The sequence below is a fragment of the Melospiza georgiana genome, unplaced genomic scaffold, assembly GCF_028018845.1.
Source record: "Melospiza georgiana isolate bMelGeo1 unplaced genomic scaffold, bMelGeo1.pri scaffold_29, whole genome shotgun sequence".
NCBI classification, from domain to species: Eukaryota; Metazoa; Chordata; class Aves; order Passeriformes; family Passerellidae; genus Melospiza; species Melospiza georgiana.
Genome location: NW_026652215.1, coordinates 5910417 through 5932612, shown reverse-complemented (window position 1 = coordinate 5932612; position 22196 = coordinate 5910417). Strand labels below are relative to the sequence as shown.

Genomic DNA, 22196 nt, shown 5'->3' with positions numbered 1-22196 from the left:
CAGCAGGTTGAAGGCAGGTTTGGATTGCATTCCTGCTGTCCTGGCAGTGAAATTCTGAGCAGAGGGCACAGAGGTGTCTTCTCCACGGGGCTCACAGGTGACACCGAGATGCTGTGGGGGAGTTAAGCCCTGCCTGAGGGCAGACTCAGCCCAGCAGGAGCCCCGGGCTGACACCGCACTGGAGTCCACAGCTGGCTCAGGGGCACCGCGGTGCCATGAGCGGGGAACAGCTTCCCCTGAAACAGGGATAGCTGAACCTTGGAGCCACCTGCTCCACAGCTGGAATGGTGTCAGCATCAGGGAGCAGACTAAAGAGGAGAAGGAGGCCTTCGGTGTGAGATTCTGAGAAAGACTTACTCTTCAAAGGAAACAGGCACCAAAGATTCCCGAGCACCAGTGTGCTCAGGATTTTATACAGCACTAGAACTGCAGGTGGGCACGATCGCTGAGCCAATAGGGAACCAGGGAGGGAGGAGCAAAAGGAGGGGAATACATCTCAGGGACCAATGGGATAAGGGGGGTGGAGAGGGAAGGTCACATGGGCCAATGGGGCATCATCCATGAGGAGAATTCCTGAGGGGCGGAACCTGCAGGGGAGGGGTTTACAGGAGACTGACAGGGAAGGGTCCAGAACAGGGGCAGAGTTTACAGGGATGGATAGGGAAGGCACTGGAATACAGGGTGGGGATTATAATGATTGAAGGGTAAAAGGGGAGGGATATAACCTGGGAATAATCCAGCTTGGGGAAAGACAACATACCGGGGGTGAACTGGAACAGACCCTCCAAAAAGCTATGAAGTAAAAGGGCACTGCAACAGCACCCGATAAAGAGGGATGCAGGACATATTTTATGGTGCAAAAAGAAAGGACCAATCCTGTGCTATTTTTATACGGTCTTTTTATAGGCCTTTTTGTCGGGTTTTTTAAGAACATCCCCTGTCTATCCCCAGTTGGTCAGCAACAAGTTGTTACCCTGTATTGTTTGGTTACTCAAACCCCTGGTGTGTATGTGCAGCAAAAGTTGTTTGTGAGATAGTCGTCATTTTTCTATCTAAGAGGGAAAATACAGTTTATACAGGTGGCTGGTGTTTATCACAGTCTTACAGCTCTTTTTCAGGGAAAGTAGGTTGTTTTCCACAGTCCTAGAGCTCTGTCTCAGTAAAAACAAGTTGTTTTTCACTGCTCCACAACTCTGTTCTCACAAAGAGTTGTCAGCTTTCTCATGGCTTCTGCCTCTTGCTGGGATTTATTAAAAGGCCTTCAAAGGATTCACCTTGAGCAGGTCAAGAGCCCAGCCGAGGCTACACTCAAAATGGATGGCTGGTCAGGAGTTTTCACACTTTCATAAGGTTTGGTCGGTTTAAATATTGGGGTTAGTTGTCCAATTACAGCCTCAGGTTATGCAGTCCCATCCTCCCGGTTTGCTCTCCTCAATTCGCTGTTGTTTGCACTTTATGTGCCTGAAGCTGCAACAGTGTCCGGTTCTGGGGCTGGAAAAGGATTTTTTTGTCTGACTACACTGTGAAGAGAACTTGCTAACACTGTGTATGAAGTCCAGAGTTACAGACTAATGCAGTAGAGAATCTGGAAATATGACAGCTAAAACTGAAGGCATCAGCCTGTTCCATGTTCCTTTGGTTCCATGGGGATCCACAGCATCATAAGGGCCACTTGTTCCCACGAGGTTCCCTTATGTCACCGTGGTGTCCTTGGACCCACCTGGTCACAACTGACCCATGGTTCCATGAAGTTCCCCAGTGTCACCATAGTCGCTATCAGAGGATGGATGAGATCAGTGTCCTGAGACAGCCTGGGATGAGCTGTCAATCAGTCACACAGTGGGGACAGTGCTAACCCAGCCCTGATTGCCTGAGCAATCAGAAATCCCACCTGGGGGGAGGCCCACAAAGGCCCGGAGGCTTGAAAACACGGAGCGCAGGGTCAGCCCCTGGTATGGACTCTGCCCTCTCCTGGGGTTTGTGTCTCACCCACACTGGAACCCTAGGAGCTGTTAGTCATATGTGTGTCTTTCTATAGAGCTTCTGTTTTTCTGTCTCTCTCTCTTTCTTCTCCTTCTAATGCTCTTTATATGGAACATTTTTGGGTACCTCAACAGCTTACATGTTCAATGATTTCTACGTCAAATGAACTAGTTAATGAAGTTACTGCTATGATAAGTATTTTCTTTGTAATTGGATGTTGCATGAAATCTTCTTCCAAAGTTTCTTGGTTTTTTGTACTTTGCCTGTAAAATTTTGTGTAATTCCTGACCTCTTGCAGATATCTGGCTGGTGTTTTTCCTGTGCACCAAACTCGAGTAAAGGTGGCAGATGAATTGGTGAGTTGGCACGCAAACCCCAAACGGAGCTCCGGGTGCGTGGAGGATCGGGGCAGTGTGAGTCGCGCACAATCCCTGCAGTGGGGGGACACGGGTCCCTAGCGGGGTTTAGGGTGCCCCGAGTACAGCAGCAGCACTGAGTAGAGCCAAGAGGGCCCCAGTGCCCTGGGTGGAACAGCGGTGCTGGGGGTTCAGTGTGCCGCGGTTCAGGTAGAAACCATAAACCCACTGGAGGCCCCTGGGGGGACTGGGGTCACAGGGCAGGGCAAGGCTGGACCTGCCCCTTCCTCCCCCACACACAAAATGTTTAGAGCCAACAATCTCCTCTGGTCTGTCACAACAGGCAATGCTGGAGGTTAAATCCCAATTCTGGCCAGGGGCACCTGGCTGAGAAGGACGGTTCTTTTCCATAGGAAGGAAAGCACAGAGCCTCAAGGTTTGGAAGGCAGGTGAGAGCCTCAGTAGGCCAAGGCCAGCCTTGGATAGCTGAGTCAGTCAGGCCTGTAGGGAAGGTTAAATCACATGTCAGTAATAGCAGATTTTGGATTTAGGGAATTTTGGAGGTGGAAACCCAATCTCGGCCATGGGCACCTGGAGAAGCAGGACCGTTCTTTCCCATGGGAAGGAGAGCATGGAGCCTCCCCCAGTGTTTTGGGGACAGATGAGAGGTGACCCTTGTGAAACTACTGCCAGCCAGACTTGTCCTGGCAATATTTCTATGGGAACAATCCCTGGATATAAGGAACTTTGGAGGTGAAATCCCAATTGTGGCCATGGGTGTCTGGAGCAGAAGGACAGTTCTTTTCCATTGGGAAGGAAAGCACAGAGCCCCAGTGTTTCAGCAGCAGATGAGAAGTGACCCTGAACATGCAAAGGTCAATTGGACCAGTCAGGCAGTCTATGGGAAGCCAAACCAGCCAGACCTGTTCTGTTTTCCCCTGGTTTTATGGGGCTCCATAGTGTCACAATGGTGCCTTGGATCCATGGAGCCCCGCAGTGTCATCATGGTGATTTGATTCCATGGGTTCCAGCAATGTCACAATGGCCACTTGATTACAAGAAGACCTGCAGTGTCGCTGGCCCCCAGGTTCAATGGAGTCCCACAATGTCACAGTGGCCCCCAGGTGTCATAGGGCCCTGCAGTGTCACAATGGTCCCAAGGATTCCATGAGCCCTTGCAGTGTCACAATGGTCTCCGTGGTTCCCCAGGCCCCAAAATGTCACGTGACTCCTCTGTTCCATGAGCACTGCAATGTCTCAATGGACCTTTGGACCCTGGGGGTTTGCAGTGTCACAATGCTCTCCTTTGACTCCACATTGTCACAATTGATTACAGGAGGCCACTCTGTGTCACCCTGGAGCTTTGGTTCCATGCAGCCCTGGAGTGTCAAAAAGGCCTCTTGGTTTCATGAGGCCCCACAATATCACAATGGTCCTCCCAGGGTCACAATGGTCTCACTGGTTCCATGAGGCTTCACAGTCTCACAATGCTTTCCTTATTCCATGGGACCTCATAGTGTCACAATGGTCTCCATGAGTCCCCTGAGTGCCACAATGGTCTCTGTGATTCCATGGGCCCCTCAGTGTCACAATAGCCCTTTGGTTCTATGAGGCTGTAAAGTGTCTCAATTGTCTTTCCATGGTTCCACGAGGCCTTACAATGTCACAAGGAACCTTTGGTTCCATGGAGTCCCACAGTGTCACAATGGTCGCTTGGTTCCATCACACCCCAAAGTGTCATAATGGTCTCCATGGTTCCATGAGGCCCTGTGGTGTCATAATGGACCCTTGGTTCGATGGGGCCTCACAGTGTCACAATGATCCCTACATTCCATGGAGCCACACAGTGTCAGTACAGTCCCCTTGGTTCCATGAGGCCCAGCAATGTCACAGTGCTCTCCATGATTCCATGAGGCCCCACAGTGTCACAATGTTCCCTTGGTCTCACAGGGCCCCACAGTGTCACAATAGTCCCTTTTGGTTCCATGGGCTCTGTGCTGTTGCATTCCCCCCTCCCCTTCTCAGGCCGCCCTGCCAGCTGAGAAATGCTCCTTGGGCCTCGGCCTTGGCCAACAGCCCCTGGGCTCAGCTCCTCTGCAGCTCATCACAAACACTGTCTGCTCCAGGCACTGCTGCTGCCCAACCAGCTCCTGGTTCCTTTAGCAACAGTCCTGGGAACTGTTTCTGTTCCCTCAGTGGCACAACATCCCTGTTCTCACACTGCCAAAGAAAGCTGCTGATGCCAAGTGCGGCCAGGATGAACCATTACTGGGACTGAAGCCCCTCTCTTGGGGCCCTGCAAACAGCGCTCCAAAAGGAGCCCTTGGAGCTCTCCTGGGCCAGCAACTCCCTCTGAGTGGGGCCTGTCCCAGCCGGGAACTCTCCCGTTTGCTGCACTCGGGGATCCTGAACAACGACGGAACCTAGGCCGATCCCCCCACTCCTCCAGGCTCAACCCTTCACCCGCTGGGGAGATGCCAAAGAATCAGCACTGAGCATTCCCTGCCCTCAGGGGAATTGCTCACAGGTGCCTTGCACTGACTCTTGGTGTCTGTGTGCACACAGGAGTGCCTGTGCTGGGGAAATGTGGCAGAAATGCTGCTCTCTGAGGGGTTTGAGTGCCTTGGATAGCTGAGTCAGTCAGGCCTGTAGGGAAGGTTAAATCACAAGGCCTAAGTGAAGTTAAATGCTGCTGAGAGGTTTTCTTTTGCTAAGCGGTTACCTTTAGTATAAGTTATATGTTAAGTTCAATATTGTTAAGTGTTATTCCTCTGTTAAATTGCGAAGTCATAGGTTTAAGTTAGGTTACATGCTGTTATAATCTGCTCTTTTGCTAAATTGTGACGTTGAAAGTATCAGTTAAGGTTAATGTATAAGTATAGTCCTGTTAAGTTTGAGCTCTGTTAAGCTTTCAGGCCATGTTCTTTTTATCCTTGCCCTTGCTGTCCTTGTGTCACACACACACACACATACACACACACACAGAGGGACAGTTCTAGGTTAATTTCTGGTTTTATTGCCTGGATTCTGTTTGGTTTTCTTGATGCTTTGTTTCCTTGGAGTGCCTGAAGTGCCCAGTCAGGAGCAGAGTGACTCTTGCCAAGGAACTTTGTGCTGCTGTCCCTTAATATTAAATCTGGCTTTGGCTGATCCCTTGCTGGGGATTTTTTCAGCACTCTCAAGCCCTCGTTTGTAACAGGGTGAAGGAGCCCTGACCCAGGCTCTGGCCCTGGGGGACACGGGGATGCTGCCGGGGGGTCCCTGTCCCACTGTGCCACCCCCAGGGCCCCGGCCCCCCGTCCCTGTGTCAGGCTCTGGGGTCAATCTCGTGGAACATCCTCTGGGGGAGGCTGCAGGGCCGGGGGCGGGGGGACCCGGGGGGACAGGGGACCCCGCTGTGCACGAGCAGGGTTGGACTGCTCTGGGGGGAGCTGTGAGGGGGGCCGGGGCAGAGTGACCTCCCCAGTGACCTCACACAGCCCCTGTGATGTCACACTGCCACCTGTGATGTCACTCTGCCCATGTGATGTCACACAGCCTCTGTGATGTCACACTGACCCTGTGATATCACACTGACCCTGTGATGTCACAGAGCCAACTCTATGTCACCCTGTGATTTCATACAGCAGGGCTGGGACATCACAGAAGACTGATGTCACAAAGTCACCCTGTGATGTCACAATCTGTTCTGTGATGTCACAGCTTCCTCTATGATGTTACACAGCCACCAGGTGGTGTCACAACCCTCTCTCTGATGCCTCAGAGCCACCCGCTATGATGGCAGACACTGCTCTATGACCTTACACCCTGCTCTGTGATGTCACAGCGAGCTCTGTGATGTCACAGCCAGCTCTGTGATGTCACACAACCCTCAAGAACTCAGTTCTATTGAAACACTGAAGTTTCTTGTACTTTGAAGAGATCCCTGTTAGGGACATGACAGAGAAAGTTTCCCCAGGCCCCAGAAAGAGCAGAGAGCTGCAGGCCCTGATGGCAGCTGGGGACAATGAGAAGCCAGTTCTTGGTGCCCTGGAGCACAGCAGCAGGGTCTGTGCCACCAAGGGCTGTGAGGAGACACCTTTTCCTGAGGCCCTGGGGCCTCCTGGCACAGCCCCAGCCAGGCTGGGCACTGTCAGCCCCTTGTCCTGCCCTCAGCATCCCCCCCTAGCCCACATCCCAGTGGCCTCAAGGATCTGCTGGAAGGAGTCCCTGGGGAGCCTTGCTCAGGAATGGCCCTGGGGGCTCCTCAATGCTCCCAGGGCCTGCCGGTTTTTCAAAGGACTTTTGGTTTTGCTTTTGCCTTGGAGTCTCTGAGAGCTTTGTGCAGTCATGGCCTCCAATTATGTGTTGTAATTAGTCCCTGCAGAGGCCTTCTCAGTAATACCACTCAGTGGGGCTCATTAATGCTTCAAGTTACTTCAGTTCTTTTAAGGTACTTGGTGTTTCCCTTTGGATACAGACTCTGTGACAGGTTTGTGCAATCATGGCCCCAATTATCTGCGTTAATTAGTCCCTGGAGAGCTTTGTACTGACACGAAATGGGGCTCATTAATGCTTTGAGACTCAAGGTGTTGAAGGTGCTTTGGATTTTCCTTTCCACACTGTCTGAGAGGTTTTTGTGCCATCCTGGCCACCAATTCTCTCCTCCAAGGAGTCCATGAGGAGCCTGTTTTGGAGAGGGACCTCAAGGGAGCCATGAATGCCTGGAGACACTTGGGGTGTTTCCTCTGCCTTTGACTCCTGGCAAGGTTTGTGCAATCTCCTCCCAGGCCCTGAGGTTCAAGGGCTCAGCTCCACATGCACAGTTATGCTCATGAGGATCAAGCAAGTCCTGACAAACCCTGGCTCTGCCTTGATTTCCCTCTGCTCCAGTGTAGTTCATTAGGAGGTTTTCCTTTGACAGTTATGGAGAAATAGTTCAAAGAGCTTCCAGGAAATATGTAGTCCTATTTTAAAGGGTGTCTTTTATTGCTGTTCCTATTACACAAGAGGTGATTGCAGCATTCAGTGACTGATACTGATCCAGGGACTCTCCTAAGGAGCCCTGGCCTGCTCAGAGAAGTGGTGCCTTGAGCTCTGAGCCAGTGTAGACAACCTTGCTCCACATTCCCAAAGCCCATCGTGTCTCTCCTCACTCACCTGGAACCTGCTTTGCTTGGAGAAGTAGCTGCACACAGCCAAAGAGGGATTTTCCTTCTTTGATTTTTGAAGCAATCTAAAACTCCTGAGTTTCCCCATTGCAAACAGACATCCTCCTCAAGTGTGTGCCAAGCCCAAGCTGCCACCAGCAGCACTCCAGACCTGTCCCGGGCCAGCTGTGAGGGTGGATCATCATCCCAACATGCAGTGGTGCCATTGCAAGGGACTGTTGCCTTGGACACTGCAAGGACCCCACTGCTGGGTTTGGGTGCCATGGCAACCCCCATCAGTTCAGGTTTCCTTGGAAACCAGCCCAAGGAGCCATTTCTGAAGCCAGGTTCCATGGCCAATTGCCTGAAGAGCTGTTGCTGTCCTTGGCTGCCATGGCAACCCTGGCAAAGCGGTGTCAGGGCTGTTCCAGGTACAATTGCAGTGACACTCATTGGTGCCACCAGGTGCCATGGCAATGGCCATGGGGACCCGGTCCTTGGTTTGGCACCATGGCAACCAATGCCCGGCCCCGTTGTGATGGTTGGTGGCCATGGAAAGCTGCCCTGGGCCCTTGCTCAGGGCTGGTGTCAGTGCCCAGAGCCAGAGGGGATCCCTTGCTGGGGGCTGTGCCATGGCCACCTGCCCTGTGCCGCGCTGGCCGCTCAGGCACCAGGAACCAGCAGCCACAGGCACTGCCAGGGCCAAAGGCCAGGTCAGCCAGACAGAAAGGGGCAGGGCTGGGCACTGTTTCCATGGCAACCGGCACTGGGGGGACACCTGGGTCACCTGGCCTGGCAGTTGCCATGGAAACCCCTGGCAGGGACTGAGGGCACAGCCCCTGGCACTGAGACACTGCTGGGCCGGGTGCTGAGCCCAGCGCTGGGCACGCAGAGATGGTTTTGTTCTTGCTGAGCTGCAGCACAGCCAAGGCCTGTCCTGCCCCTCGTCAGCCACGCTGGGGAGGGGCTGGGGCTGCAGGGGAGCTGGGCAGGGGACACAGCGAGGACATGGGACCCCAACTGACCCCGGGCATAGCCCAGACCAGAGCACATCATGCTCAGAGTGTGAAGGGGGGAACAGGGAGGAAGGGGGAAATTTTGGAGTGAGGGCTTTTGCCTTCCCAGGGAACACTTGGGCAAGAGGGGGCCCTGTTTCACCAGGGCCTGGGGTCACTACCAAAAACACAGACACCAGCTTAAGGAATTGTGTCATTTATATCATGCACAGCTGCAAAGATTTACAAAAGGATAAGGTCAGCAAAGCACATCATCATTAGCAAAGAATTACAAAAGAAGCTCAGCAATCCATCATAACCCATCATTACATTTTGATGACCAATCCCTTGGTGAAACACCAGAGGTGTTTGTGGCAGACAAAGATTCTGGCTGACTATCAAGGTACACCTTACAGACATCAGCAGTACTTTAGTGACACCGTTCTTCATTCTTTTTTCTCAATCTCATTCGAGTTAGGAAAAAGAATCCCGTTGTCCATGGAGCTGGCACCTTTTTAATTCCAGAATAATGCCCCAAGGCCCTTTGCTGTTCAGCTTTCCCATGCTGTCTGTGGCTGACAAGGCTTGGGGGGCCCTTTCCCCTCTGGCTGGAAGGGGCCGGGTCCCAGTCCCTGAGGGGCACCCAGGCTCCTGGATGGAATTCCTGTGCAAGTCCCTCAGTGTCACAGCAGCCTTCACATGGAGCCCCTTGGATCACAGCATTTTCCACAGGGGCCCTTGGGGCAAACAGGGAGATTTGGTCTGGCAGGATGTGTAAAACAATATCCTGTCAGATCTACTTGTTCTCACACAGAATCCCTGGCTGCAGGGACACATTCCCATTGTTCCTGCCCAGGTTTTAGGACTCAGAGTTGTCTTTCCTAGGAGCTGCTCCTTCAGCTGCCTCGGGAGGGCCTTTTGGCCTCCGGACCCACACTCTGGCTCCATTATTAGGGCTGCTGCATCCAAACCCTTTATCTCCCCAAAGAGTGGTGATGGGAGCTGGATCTCCTGTTTTCAGAATCGTTCTTAAAATTGCAAGATCAATAATTGTGCTACGCTGTCATGGGGTTGAATAATCCAATCTTGTTCATTATTGTTTACAGAATTACTGTAATTTCTCCTGGATATTCTGCATCAATTCCTCCTGCCATGACAGGAACACTTTGCAAGGCCAAGCTCCAAGAGAGCAGTTACCAAAGCAAAGTGTCCTGGAGGAATCTGAATTCCTGTTTCAGAATTGACAGCTCTCATTTGCTTTGAATTTCTCCTAATGAATTCCAATGCATGAAGGCCCAGCCCTGCAGCCTCTGGGCTGGCCCTGCCAGGGGCCATCACAGCCAGAACAATTTCCCAGGCAGCCCAAGTCTCACTGCCCATGGCTGGATTTGCAAATTGGGGGCAGCCGTGCATAGCCAGGGGGTTTCATTTCCCCAGTGGGCCATTGTAAGGGCATGGAGCACATCTGGGAGATGGGTTCTCCATGGGCAAAGGTTCCCATCTCCTCATTTTTCCAACTGCTCTTTTAACAACCCCTTCACCCTTTCAACCAATCCTGCAGCTTGTGCATAGTCTGGTACATGAAAAACCCTGCAGGCCTAATCACTGTATTTTTCACAGGAAGAGACAAAGCACTCTGCATCACAGTATCAGGGAACCCTGTAAAAATAGCCAATTTCATCTCTTTCTCCTTTTGCCTTTGTATACAATCTCACAAAGTTGACCACTGATATTAGGGTCCTGGCCAATCCTGTTCTGTAGGGTATTTAGTGTTACATCCCTGAGCAGCCAAAGATACCAAATTAGTATTGTCAGCATTTCACATTATTATTGTCAATATTTTACATTATTCTTATTTTACATGTACATATTGATATAGAAATATAGATACAGATACGCAGATATAGAAATATATCTATATAAATCTATTAATATAAACATGAAGGTCATATTATCCTATAAATACATATATACTTATTTATTATATTGATATTTCACTTGCACAAGAGCATCTGAGCTCAAGATGAAAACCTTCTTCTGTTGCTCCATGTGGGAGCATTCCAACAATAATTGCTACTCCTGAAGGTGCTGTTTCCTATGTGCTCTCAGCAAATTCAGCTTTGTCTGCCCAAACCCACAAGGTCTTTTCCTATTCCATATGCAATTTTTGGATGCATTTGAAGCCATCCAGGGGTGCAGCTTCTTTTACCCGACTGCCCCACTGCTCCCATGGGGTTCCGACCTCAGCCCACTCCAGAGCCAGGGAACTCCAGGGAAGGGCTTCCCAGCTGGGAATTTCTGATGGCACTGATTCCTCACACTGACACTGAACAAGTGACATTTTGTTGGCATCTGGCCAGACTGTGCCAGTTTTGTTTTGCCAGTGGGCAGGGTCAGCACCAAAGACACAGACTCCAACTGAAGGAATCAGTGTCATTTCCTGCAGTTCAGGGAAGCAAAGAATCACAAAAGGAGCAGCTCAGCAATGCACCCAACCATCCCTACCAAAGATGGCAGCAGTGATTAAGAAAGATCCAGCAGCATTTACCCTCAGCCTTTACCATCCCCCTGACCCACACAGCAGCTGGGGAAGCTGTCCCAGCCAAGGGCTGCAGAGCCACTCCTGGGCACTGGGAATTCCTGCAGGTGCCTCCAGCCCCAGGTGAGGCTCCAACCTCGCTGGGAGAGGGCCCAGCTCTGACAGTGCTGAATGAACAAACTGACAGCACTGCTAGTGTGGCAGCATCTGCTTTCATCCTCCTCTTGGGTCCCTCCCAAAGCCTGGCCAGGGCTCAAGGAGAAACCAAGGGAGCTGACTTTGACCATACAGCCCCAAACAAGGCCAGATGTCAGATTTCATGGCCTTGTCTGGCTTCTAAATACACAAAGGTCAATACATGTTTCACTAATGAGTGGCTACATCTATCACACTGCTAATGACCATGCATCTTTCATCAGGGAGCAGATACAAAGATAACCTTTGCTTGGAAGGTTCATCCAGAGGCCACCTTTGGCTCAGGGCCTGCTGTCCAGGCCTCACTCAGGGCTGGTGTCCAGGCCTTGGCACTTCAGGGACGTGGTTTACTGCTGGGCTTGGCACTGCTGGGTGAGCGGCTGCACTGGGTGAGCTCAGAGGGCTTTTCCAACAGAAAGGATTCTCTGATTCCATGATTCTATCCACTGCATTCAGCTGGGGCTATTTTAGCAGCATTCCTTTGCTCCAAAAGTTCCCTCTTGCCCAGCTCCTGTGGCCTGAGGCTTCAGCTCCTTCAGCTCCTGGTGCTGAGCTGCTCATGCTGAACGAGACGGCTCGGAGAGAAGAACACAGTCCATGCAATCCCTTCTGGGACATGGAGAGGGGAGGCTGTGCAAGCAGGAGCGTTGTTTTCTGCGGCCTCCTCTCTGCCCTTCACGCCTTTCAGCACTTTGAACCAGCCAAGAGCTCTCTCCAAGAGCGCAAGGGAGCAGCTGTTCCTGCTCCCGGGCCTGGCTCTCTCCAGTCTCTGCCCTTGCCTGGTTCTGTCCCTCTTGCTGTGCCCTCTGTTGCCCCAGGGCTCGCTGGCTGCTGCCCAGGACTGTGGCACTGGCACAGATCCAGTGCTCCAGAGCCTCCATTCTGTGCCCTTGGGGCTGCCTGGGCACAGCAGCCTTTTCCATCTGGAGGCTCCCCATGGACAGGGAGTGCCCAGCTCCGTTCCTTGCACAGCCTTCAGGAGCCCAGGGCTGCCATCTCCAGTCCCTGCTGGCACTGGGGGCTCCCAGGTGCCTCAGGCTGCTGTGACACCGCTGCACACGGGAGGCAAGAGAGGCAGGGGCTGTGCTCAAAGTCAGCTCCATGTGCTGCTGCTGCTGCTGTGGGGTCATTTGTGCAGCCCTGGCCCAGAGTCAGGGATCAGATCCTGCCAGTCTCTTCCAGCCCTGGCTGCTCAGAGTTTTGGCCTTGGAGCCTCAGGTGGCCAAAGGCAGCTGCTGCTGGTCCCTCTGTGTGCCCGAGTTCAGCAGTGCTGCTCCATCAGTCTGTGCCCAGCAACGGGGAAAAGCCTCAGCCCTGCAGGGCCAGGAGCTGCCGGGCTCTGCCTGAGCAGCTCAGCCAGCAGGAAGGGAGCTGCTCCACATGGAAACCAGGAGCAAAGGACATTCCTTTTGCAGGACATGTTTTCTATTTAGAGGGAAAAAAAAGGAAAAAGGAAAAAAATAGGTAAATTGTAAAAGATAAGAATAAAATCCAAGTGTTAGTGAAAAAGCATAACACAATATTAGTGAAAAAACCAAAACATAAATGCAAAGATACATTCTTTGCATTAAGAGGTAAATGATCTTTTGAAAAAGAGAACTCAGTTATTTCCATTGCAAATGTGCTGATGGCATGGATCCATCTTACTGACCTCAGCAGCCTCTTAAAAGATTTTGGGCTTTGTTCCCAACACTGGTATTTGAAATTGTGCTCGAAGCAAGAGGAAATTGCTTTGTGCCCTTCCAGCTCCAAGCAGGACTGGGAATGGAAACTCTGTCAAAGCCCAAATCCTTTAGAAGATGACCTTCCTTCTCACCCTGCGAATGAGCTGCACATTCCCTTTGAAACTGCCAGGAGTTTCTTAGAGTCACAAAGTCCCACTTACGGCTTTTTGCTCTGGTTTGCCAGTGCAGAAGGGCAATTCTCCATCCACCAGCTCCAGACTGCACTGCCTCAGGAACACGGCCCACTCGCCAGCTTTGGCCCACTCGTGGCACTGCTAGAGGAGGAACAAAGTGCAATTGCACAATTCCAGCCAATCAAGAAGGAAGAATGGGACAGACAAAACACCCTGTACAGATCCAGGCGTTCAGCCGGGACTGTGGAGAGTTTGGGTCCTTGCCAGTTGGATGTGTGTCTCCAGCTTCAATCTCTGGGCCTGCAGCACAGTCTCACTCACCTGCCAAAGCAGAAAGCTCAGGCGCTGTGCTCGCAACGGGCTCGTCTGATGCAGAGCTGTCAGAGCAATGTGAGGGCAGAGCCAGCCCAGCTGGGCCCAGGGCTGAGCCCATCAGAGCCCTGGCAGAGCCCAGAGCAGCCTCAGCACCCGCAGAGCCCGGCTGCAAGGAGAGAAAGCAGAAACCGCCCGTCAGCTGAGGGCTCCTGTGCCCTTGTGCCAAGGCCTGCGGTGCCCGGGCCATGCTGGCTGTGCCCAGAGCTGTGCCCAGAGCTGCCCATCCCTGCTGCCTTTGGCACAGAGCAGGAGGGCAGCACATGTGCCCAGCCTGCAGCCAGCCACGGCACACCCAGCCCTCAGCAGCTGCCCAGAGCAGGATGCTCCTGTGCTCGCTGCCAGCTCCCAAAAGCTCTGATCCCACCCTGCCAAGCACACAGGGACCCACCTCACACCACCCACGGCTGGAAGAAAAGCTGCTCCCAAACCATGGCCTCAGCCTTCTCCAAGGGCATGGCCCATCCATGCCACAGCTGCTCCCAAGCACTTCCCTATCCACACTGGACCACCTGGAATGCTTCCTCTGGAAAAACAAACAACACATTATTGAAAAGAGTTTAGAGACAAAAAGGGAAAACAAGAAAAACAGTAAAAACTCTTATCTCTGTCAGGGCCTTGAGGAAGGCCCAACCCCTACATGGTAGGGAAAAACCCAGCCATGGCTGTGAGAAACCCACACTTTCTCTCTTCCCCCCTGCACTGCCCCCCAAAATCACGGTGACCCTGAAGCAAACAAGGGCAGTGGAGCAGCCCAGCCCTTCCTTGCCTGCAAAGCAAAGCAGCTGTGCTCAGGTTCTGGAGCTCCACCTCTGCTCCCACCATGAGGCTTTGTTTGTGTCAGGCTGGCTGCCCCAATCCCAGCCCCAGCCCGGGGCACGGTGGGTGCTGGGGGCTGTTGGCAGGGCCAGGAGCCCACTCCCATTTCGTACCCACACCAGCCCATCCTCCCAGCCCTGCCAAAAGCAGCTGGGCAGCCACTGAAGAATGAGATGCATCTGCCCCAGCAAAGGGGAAGCCTTTGGTTCCCCGCCACGCTGGGTCATGCCCACATCTGGCAGAATTTCCCCAGATGGGGACTCATCTGCAAATTCCCTGTGGAGTTTAGCTTTGAAGAAGGTGCCAGAATCAAAGTGCATCACCTTCAGCCTCCCGTGGCCAGGCTGAGGAAGAGCTTGTCATCCTTGATGTCATCCTCGCTGTCTCCAGCAGCAGCAGCAGCAGCAGCAGCATCCCCACCGGGTACAGCTTCTCCAGGGGCTCCTTCTCCTTCCCTGGGGGCAGACCAGGCTCTCAGGGCTCTGCCCAGGGCCCCAGCTGTCAGGGAACCAGGACAAGCAAAACCAGCTTGGATGGCGGCCACCAGTGCTGGGCAGAGCAGTTCAGCTCCAGCACAAGGGCTGTGTGTTCCCATCCCATGACCCCGGTGCAGTGACACTGGCAGCACAAAAAGCTCTGGGTTCCTTTGCTTTTCATTGCCAAGGCATATGTGGAGCTGGAACTTACCAGGGCTCTGGATCAAAGTGTGCCTGTGGCTCTCTCCTTTCTTCTATGGCAGAGGAATATCCCACATCCAAGGATGACAGAACAGGTCTTCCAGTGCGGGTCTGTCCAAGGAGTTCACGGATAAACACCACCTGATCAGATCTTTGCACTCTGGGGAGAGAAAGCAGAAAGTGACCGTCAGCCAGAGAAGGCTCCTGTCTGCTTTACCCCACTATTCCCGTGCCCAGGCCATGCTGGATGTGCTCAGAGCTGGGCCTAAACTTTGCCATCAATTCCCTGTTTTGGAGGAGAGCAGGACATGTGCCACCTCCTCAGCAGCTGCCAGAGAGGGATGCCCACGACCCTGCTGCTGGCTCCCAGCACTGGCATTCCCCCCGTGCCCAGAGAAGAGGATCCACCTTGAGAGAGCCGTTGTGGCAGCGGGAGCTGGCCCCAGCTGAGGTTCTGGCCCCTCCTGAAAGGGTGCTCCCCGCAGACCATCTGGTGCAGCAGGATGCCCAGGGACCAGATGGTAGCTGGCTCGCCATGGTACCAGCCAAAGTCGTTCCATTCCGGGGGGCTGTAGGACAGTGTTCCTATGGAATACAGATGGAGTTCATCAGGGGGATGCTGCTGCTCCCAGAGCCTGGACCCAGCATCCCTGGGTGTGCGGGGGCTGCATCAGGGGCACACAGGGTGACCACTGCCCTCTCGCCAGCACCTGGGACTTGTGCACAAAGTTAGGGTTGGAAAAGAAGCCTCTGGTGCTGGAAGAGGGCAGCCCTGGCTAGGCCCGACCATGACATGCAAAGGAAAAACCCACTCCATGCTGGGGAAAAAACATGCCCTTATCCTCCCTGCCTGCATTGCCCCAAAAATATTATGAAGCCAGGGCAAACAGGGCGAGTGGAGCAGCCCAAGCCCTTCCTCTCGTCTGCACACCAAAGTGGCTGGGGCACAGGTTCCACCCTCCCTCTCTGCTACCCCACCCACGGGGGTTTTGGTCGGGCTGGCTGCCCCAGCACAGCCCCAGTCCTGGGCAGAGTGGCTGGCAAAGGCTGCCAGCAGGGCTGGAAGATCGCTGCCCACCCAGCCCCGCTCTAAAGCAACTCAGCTGAAGACTCAGTGCCCTGACTGGCAGCAAAAGGGAGAATCCCCGCTGCCACAGCCTGCTTGGGCTGGGAGATGTTGGGCCATGAGATGTCAGCAGCAGGAGCACAGCCCTGTGTAGGCTCACCTGCAAAGTGAGTGTAGACTGTGTCCTGCAGGTAGGTGCCACAGCCGAAGTCAATCAGTTTGGCCTGCCCGGTGTCCAGGTCAACCAGGATGTTCTCTGGCTTGATGTCCCTGTGCAGAACCCCGCAGCTGGTGCAGTGCCGCACGGCCTCCAGCACCTGGCGGAACAGCTCCCGCGCCTCCTCCTCAGGCAGGAACTGCCGTGCCCCAATGAAGTGCTGCAAGTCCTGACACTGCTCTGGCCGCTCCAGCACCATCACGATGCAGCTGGGGAGCTCGAGCCACTCCAGCAGCTGGACCACACCGGGGAAGCCAGTGGACACCTTGGCCAGCAGCACGACCTCCAGGGGTGCGCTGGTGCCGTCGGGCTGCGGGAGGAGCACGATGCCGTCAGTGGGGCCGATGCCGTGCCAGGCCTGGGGAAGCCCTCAGCCAGCCCGGGATGCTTTGCGCCCTGCGCTGGCCCCACGCCCGCTCTCCCTCGGGGCGTCCTGGCAGCTCCCACCGTGCCGGGCCCGGGCTCATCCCTGGCCGGCAGCCCCGGCTGCTGGCCCCGCTCACTCACCAGCTCACCCCAGTGCCGGACGCGGTTCCGTGGCACCCTTTTGATGGCCACCTGCAAGCCAAGGGCAGCAGCGGGGTGAGCTCACCGCCCGCACTGCGAGCCGCATCCTCCGCCCTCCGCCCTCCTCCTCCATCCCCTCCTCCTGCGCCCGCCGCCGGCCCTGCCGCTCACCGGGGCGCCGTCCGAGAGCCTCGTGGCCGCGAAGACTCTGCCGAAGCCGCCGCGCCCCAGCAGCGATCCCAGCCGGTACCGCTCCAGCAGGGCCTCCTGCGCCGTCCCTGCGGGCGGGACGCGGCTGTCAGCGCTTGGCCCGGGGCCAGCAACGACCCCCGAGCGCCCCTCACCCGCCCCGGGCCGGCCATGCCCAGGCGTTCGCTCCCGGGAACGCGGCACGGGAGGCTCGGGGCCGGCGGCCGCGCTGCCGAGCGGCAGAGCTCGGGCCGGGGAAGCCGCAGCGGAGGCGGCGGGAGCGGCCGCGCCGCCTGTGTGCTCCGCTGGCCCCGGGAGGAGCAGGGGCCGGGGCCGGGGCCGGGGCCGGGGCCGGGGCCGGGGTCGGGACTGGACCCTGCGTCGGGTCCGGGGCCGGGCTCGGGCCAGGCGGAGGCAAAAGGCGGCGATGTCGCCCCCGCCCCAGGCACTGATGCCCGCCCAGCAGCGCCACCGCCAGTACAGCCAGAGCCGGGCGGAGGCGAGACCGCGGCGGGACGGCCGGGGCCGGGCACGGGGCAGCCCCGCCCGGGGCCGGGGGCGGGCCGGGGGCATGGCCCGGCCCTGCAGGGGAGAGGGAGGCGGGGAGAGGAGAGGGACGCCGGGCAAGGGACCCCGAGAGAAGGGTGCCCGACAGCGGGAAAGGGAGAGAGAGAGAAAGAAAGAGAGAAGAGAAAGAAAGAGAGTATTCAAAATATCTCTTTGCTCTTTGCTGCCGCCGCTGCTGCTGCCGCCGCTGCCGCCGCTGCAACTGAAGCACCGGGGCCGTTCGTCCCCGTGTCCGTTCCCCGCTCGCCCCACGAGCCCCACGTTCGAGCCCCGCGCGCCCCGGGGACAGCCCCTCCGTCTGCCCAAACACGGGAACTTTGCAGCGCTGAGCCCAGATGCAGAGCCCTGACTCCTGCACTCTGGCACAGCAATCCCCTTGCTTGTTGCTGTGCATTGTCCTTGCTGAGCGTCAAACACTGTCGGGCCGCCTTCCCTTGGGGTAGGATTCCTACCTGAGCCCAGCACTGCACTTACACCTCCAGTGTTGCTTTCCAGTAAAAACAGGGGAAGGAAAACTGTGTGTGGCTCATGGTATTTTAGAGTGCCTAAAAATCACTAAGTCACAGATCTTACAGGTGCTATGCATCTGGAATTACTGGGATGGAGAAGTAGTGCAACATGGAAAAGGGGAGCATAGAAATTAATAGAGGAAAACATCTTGGATTGTTTGTTTCATTTTCATTTCCCTTCTGGAAAGCTGTTTCAGTTTTCCAGGAATCTTCTCCTGTCTGCTCTTCCCAAGAATCTCTCATGGAGAGCAAGGTCGAGCTTCAGTCACAAGATTTTCCATCAGGAAATTATGCCACTGGTGAAATTTTCATTGTGACTGTTTGTGCTGGCTTAGGGCAAATTTTGGGAGGAAACCTCCAAAAGGAGTCCGCCTAGAAAGCAAGTTCAAGCGGCCTCTCCCCCTAGTAGTTCAGGAAAAGACTTCCCTTGAGAAAAGTGAAAAAACCCCAGTTTATTTCACAAGTAAACTATTCACAAGCATGAAAAATGAATAATATTAAATAAAACCTCGGACAGTGCTGAAGAGATGGCCAATTCAGAAAGTCCTTTTTGCGGGTTTTAGTTGGCTCACTCGGTCTCTCCTGAGTCCCTCTGGTGCTGGAATGCAGTGTCCCAGATCTCGGGGGGCCACAGGTGTGAGCTGCTGCCGTTGGTTTTCTGGGTTTTCAGTCCAGAGAAAGTTTAAACAATTTCAAGAAAAAGGAAAGTCACAGTCCGAGGAACTTCTCTGCCTAAGCTAGCTAAAACCAAATTGCTAGACCTGGGCTGGGAAGGCATTGGGAAATTTCCAAATCTGGGCACTGGCAGTCCCAGCAAATACCAGAGCTGGATGGTGCTGGAGCCAGAACGTGCAAATTTCAAAATTATGGCTTTCTGTGCCAGCAAATCACTGGACTTGGGCTGTGCTGGCACCAGGTATTTTCCAAATCTGGGTACTGGGGCAGCAAACACAAGATGTGGTCGGTGCCAGAGCCAGTAGCAGAAAGTTGCTGGGTTTTGGCTTTCTGTGCCAGCAAATTGCTGCACTTGGGCAATTTCCCAGCACTGGGAAATTCCCAGATCTGGGCACTTGCGCAGCAAACACCAGATCTGGGTGGTGCTGGTGGCAGCACTGGGAAGCTGCTGGGTTCTGGCTTTCTTTGCCAGAAAATTGCTGCATTTGGGTTGTGCTGGCACTGGGAAATTGCCAAATATTAACTTACTGTGCCAGGAAATTGCTGGAATTATGCTGTGCAGGCATTTGAAAAATTCCAGATCTGGGCACTGACGGTGCCAGCAAACACAACATCGGAGTAGTGTAGGCACCAGGTATTTGCCTGGTTTTGCTTTCTTTGCCAGCAAATTGCTGCACTTGGGCTGTGGCAGCACAGGGAAATATCAAGATCTGGGCGTGGGCGGTGCCATCAAATACCAGGTCTGGGTGGTGACAGTCTTGGCACCAGGAAATTGCTGCCTTTTGTCTTCTTTTTCCAAAAAATTGCTGCACTTGGGCTGTGTTGGAATAAGAAATGTCCAGACTGGGGCACGGGCAGTGGCAGCAAACACCAGATCTTGGCATTGCCGGTGCCGGCAGCAGAAATTGCCAGATTTTGGCTTTCTTTACCAGAAAATTGCTAGACTTGGCTCTGCCAGAACAAGGGAATTTCCAGGTCTGGGCACTGGTGGTGGCAGCAAACACCAGATCTGGGCGGTGCCAGGCCCAGTAATGTTGGAAATGAATTTGTAGAGAATTTTTAAGGTTTGATAGAAGGTTTCTATAGTATGTATACAAGTGTCACAATCCGTCCTTACAAACGGTTTTTGTGGTAGTTTGTGGGTTGATCTCAGAGTGCAAAAAACACCGACACGGTAGAGAGAGTTGCTGCTATAACCAAAACAAATGTACCTTTATTGAATAACCACAGCAAAATGCATTGAGGAGGAACTGGGGGAAAAAGGAAAAATAAGGAAAAAGAGGGAGGAAGGGAAAGGAAGGTATAAAGCTACCAACTGCTTTACTAGGCCAGGACTAGACCTAGAGCTAAGCAAACTCATTCAGCCAGGTGACATTGTGCGACATCAGAAGCTGGCAACCATGAGGACTTTGCTGCCAAAAGGTTACAGTTTGTACTGGGCCCAGAAGTGTTTTTCCCTAAGGCAAAGCAAATTGAAATATGAAGTTCAAAAGCTTCAAATGACTATGAAAGGAAACTGCAGAATAATTTCTGGAAGGGCATCATTGTCAATGATCATGCAGCCCACCAAGAGCTGGAGCTGAATCCAGAATTGCTTCTTCCAGCTGTGCAGGAATTCATTCCACTGGCAAGCACTGGTCCATGGGAACAAATGATCCCCTAGCTCTGGGCTGAATGGCAGCCAGGCTGCAGTGCAGATTGGAGGAACCCTTGTCACTTGTTATTGGCCTCCCAGTGCACTCATCCTTCTGCAAACAAGGTGCAAACAACACAGCTGCACTGCTGTCCTGGGTAAATATATGTACAGGTGACTTTGCCAAAGCAGTGCATCATTTCCCAGTGAAATCCATGACCTCTTCTTACCTATGGAATTGTGATTGAAGACACCTGGGAGCCAGATCTGTGGGAGATTGCAAAGGAGCAAAGCTTTGGGATTTGGGCACACTTCTCTTGGTTTCTTTGCTCAGGCCGTTGGTGAGCACAGAACACACCTAGGTAAAAAACCTTTGACTAGACAGGATCTTTTGGATCTATTGTCCCCCAAACATGTCAATGTGTGGCCCTGTTACAATGACAAGTTGAAAACAGCAGCACAAATGACACAAAGAAACCATGGCCAAAGAGGAAGAGGAGAGGCCCAATGAGGAAAGGATGTGGTGAGACACTGGCACACGGAGTGAGCTGCACTCCCATAATCTCTAGGCTAGCAGGTCATGGTCTCACATTCTCCTCCTGATTTATTTAAATGTTATTTATTTATTTTTGTTTTTCATCATCAAAATAAAATATATACCATTAAAAATATGTCATCAAAACTTAAAGACAGAATCAAAAGACATTAATTCAAAACTACATCTAAAGATCAGAACATATGTACAGCTGTAACTATCAAGCCTAACACATCAGTCCTATTCTTCAAACACTCTTCACACAGGCGGCAGCTTCTTCCTGAGCTTGGAGGAAAGAGAGCTCTTCTGGACGGGAGGCGAGGACTTTGTGGGTGAGGGAACATCGGAAGTGTCCGGAGAAAACTTCCCAGTAAGACTGTAACCAGCCAGATCTGCAAAATGGAGACACAAAGTTTAACAGAGAGGCAAAGTTTAACAGAGGCCACCATGCAAACCTAAAGCATCTGAAGCTCCATAATTCCTGGGACACATTTCCTGGAGATGTGTAAACAGCTGCACAGGGAAACATGCTCCTGCTGGCAGACACTGAGGCAGGCCAGGGCAAACCCTGAGCCACTTGCCCAGAGCTGGCACAGGCACTGCCTGGCCTCTGGGCTGCCCTGGGACAGCAGGGAGCCCAGAGCCCTGTGCTCCCCAGGAATGGCTCAGCTGCACATGCACCCTCCTGCTCCTCTGCCTGCCCCACAGCTCAGCAGCCCCACAGCTCCAGGGGCACTGGCAGCAGCACAGCTCATTGCAGGGGCACATGCAGGGCACAGCTGTTCCCTGGCAATGTGCGCAGCCTCTCTGGGCTGCCACCAGACCCTTCCTGCCAGCAGAGATTGGCCCAGCTCCCCCCTCACCTCTGTGTGAGGCTGAGCCATGACTGCCCTTCATCTTGTCCTCCACCTGGAGTTGCTTCAGGCCCCCCATTACATGACTAGGAAATGTGATGGAGAGAGTGGGGACAGATGCACAACCTTCCTTAGGATTTTGTCATTTTTGGCACAGCACAAAAGGCAAATCCAGAGGTGTCCAACTCAGCGCTTCCTCAGCTTTCTGGAGAACATCTCGCCTTCACCAGCCCAGCATTTTGGAGAGGTTTTCCCGCACATGTGGAGGCTTGCTGGCAGCACATTTCTTCAGCTGGGTGCCCATCACCTTGCAGAGGGCAGAGGCCAGCTTGGTGGCCACGGTGCGGACGTTGGCGCTCCGCACAGGCAGCGCCTTGTTCCCCAGGCAGGGCCAGAGCACGGGCAGGGCGTCGCGCTGGACGACTTCAGGCCTCCTGGCATGAACCCCCTGCACAAGCACTGTCGGGACAGAGACACAGCTCCTTACCCACCAGCCTCACTGCAAACAAGGATCTGCCTCT

At 53.8% G+C, this 22196-nt stretch overlaps 2 protein-coding genes and 1 pseudogene across 2 annotated transcripts in view; all 3 read right to left on the bottom strand.

Moving 5' to 3' along the window:
- Nucleotides 1-22196, bottom strand: part of LOC131096400 (zinc finger protein 239-like) — a 193705-nt pseudogene that overhangs the window by 62441 nt on the left and 109068 nt on the right.
- On the bottom strand, nt 14977-21754 carry LOC131096316 (serine/threonine-protein kinase pim-1-like). The gene is made up of 7 exons (XM_058044658.1): nt 21685-21754; nt 21086-21213; nt 16885-17484; nt 16714-16764; nt 16150-16516; nt 15332-15508; nt 14977-15083 (listed from the first exon to the last, which is right to left on the bottom strand). The coding sequence occupies exons 1-7, from the start codon at nt 21752-21754 to the stop codon at nt 14977-14979; spliced, it is 1500 nt and encodes a 499-aa protein (XP_057900641.1).
- Nucleotides 21899-22196, bottom strand: part of LOC131096315 (TOG array regulator of axonemal microtubules protein 2-like) — a 28661-nt gene continuing 28363 nt past the window's right edge. The window contains exon 9 of the mRNA XM_058044656.1: nt 21899-22134. Within this exon, the coding sequence (XP_057900639.1) occupies nt 21899-22134 (236 nt within the window). The remainder of the gene's footprint in view (nt 22135-22196) is intronic.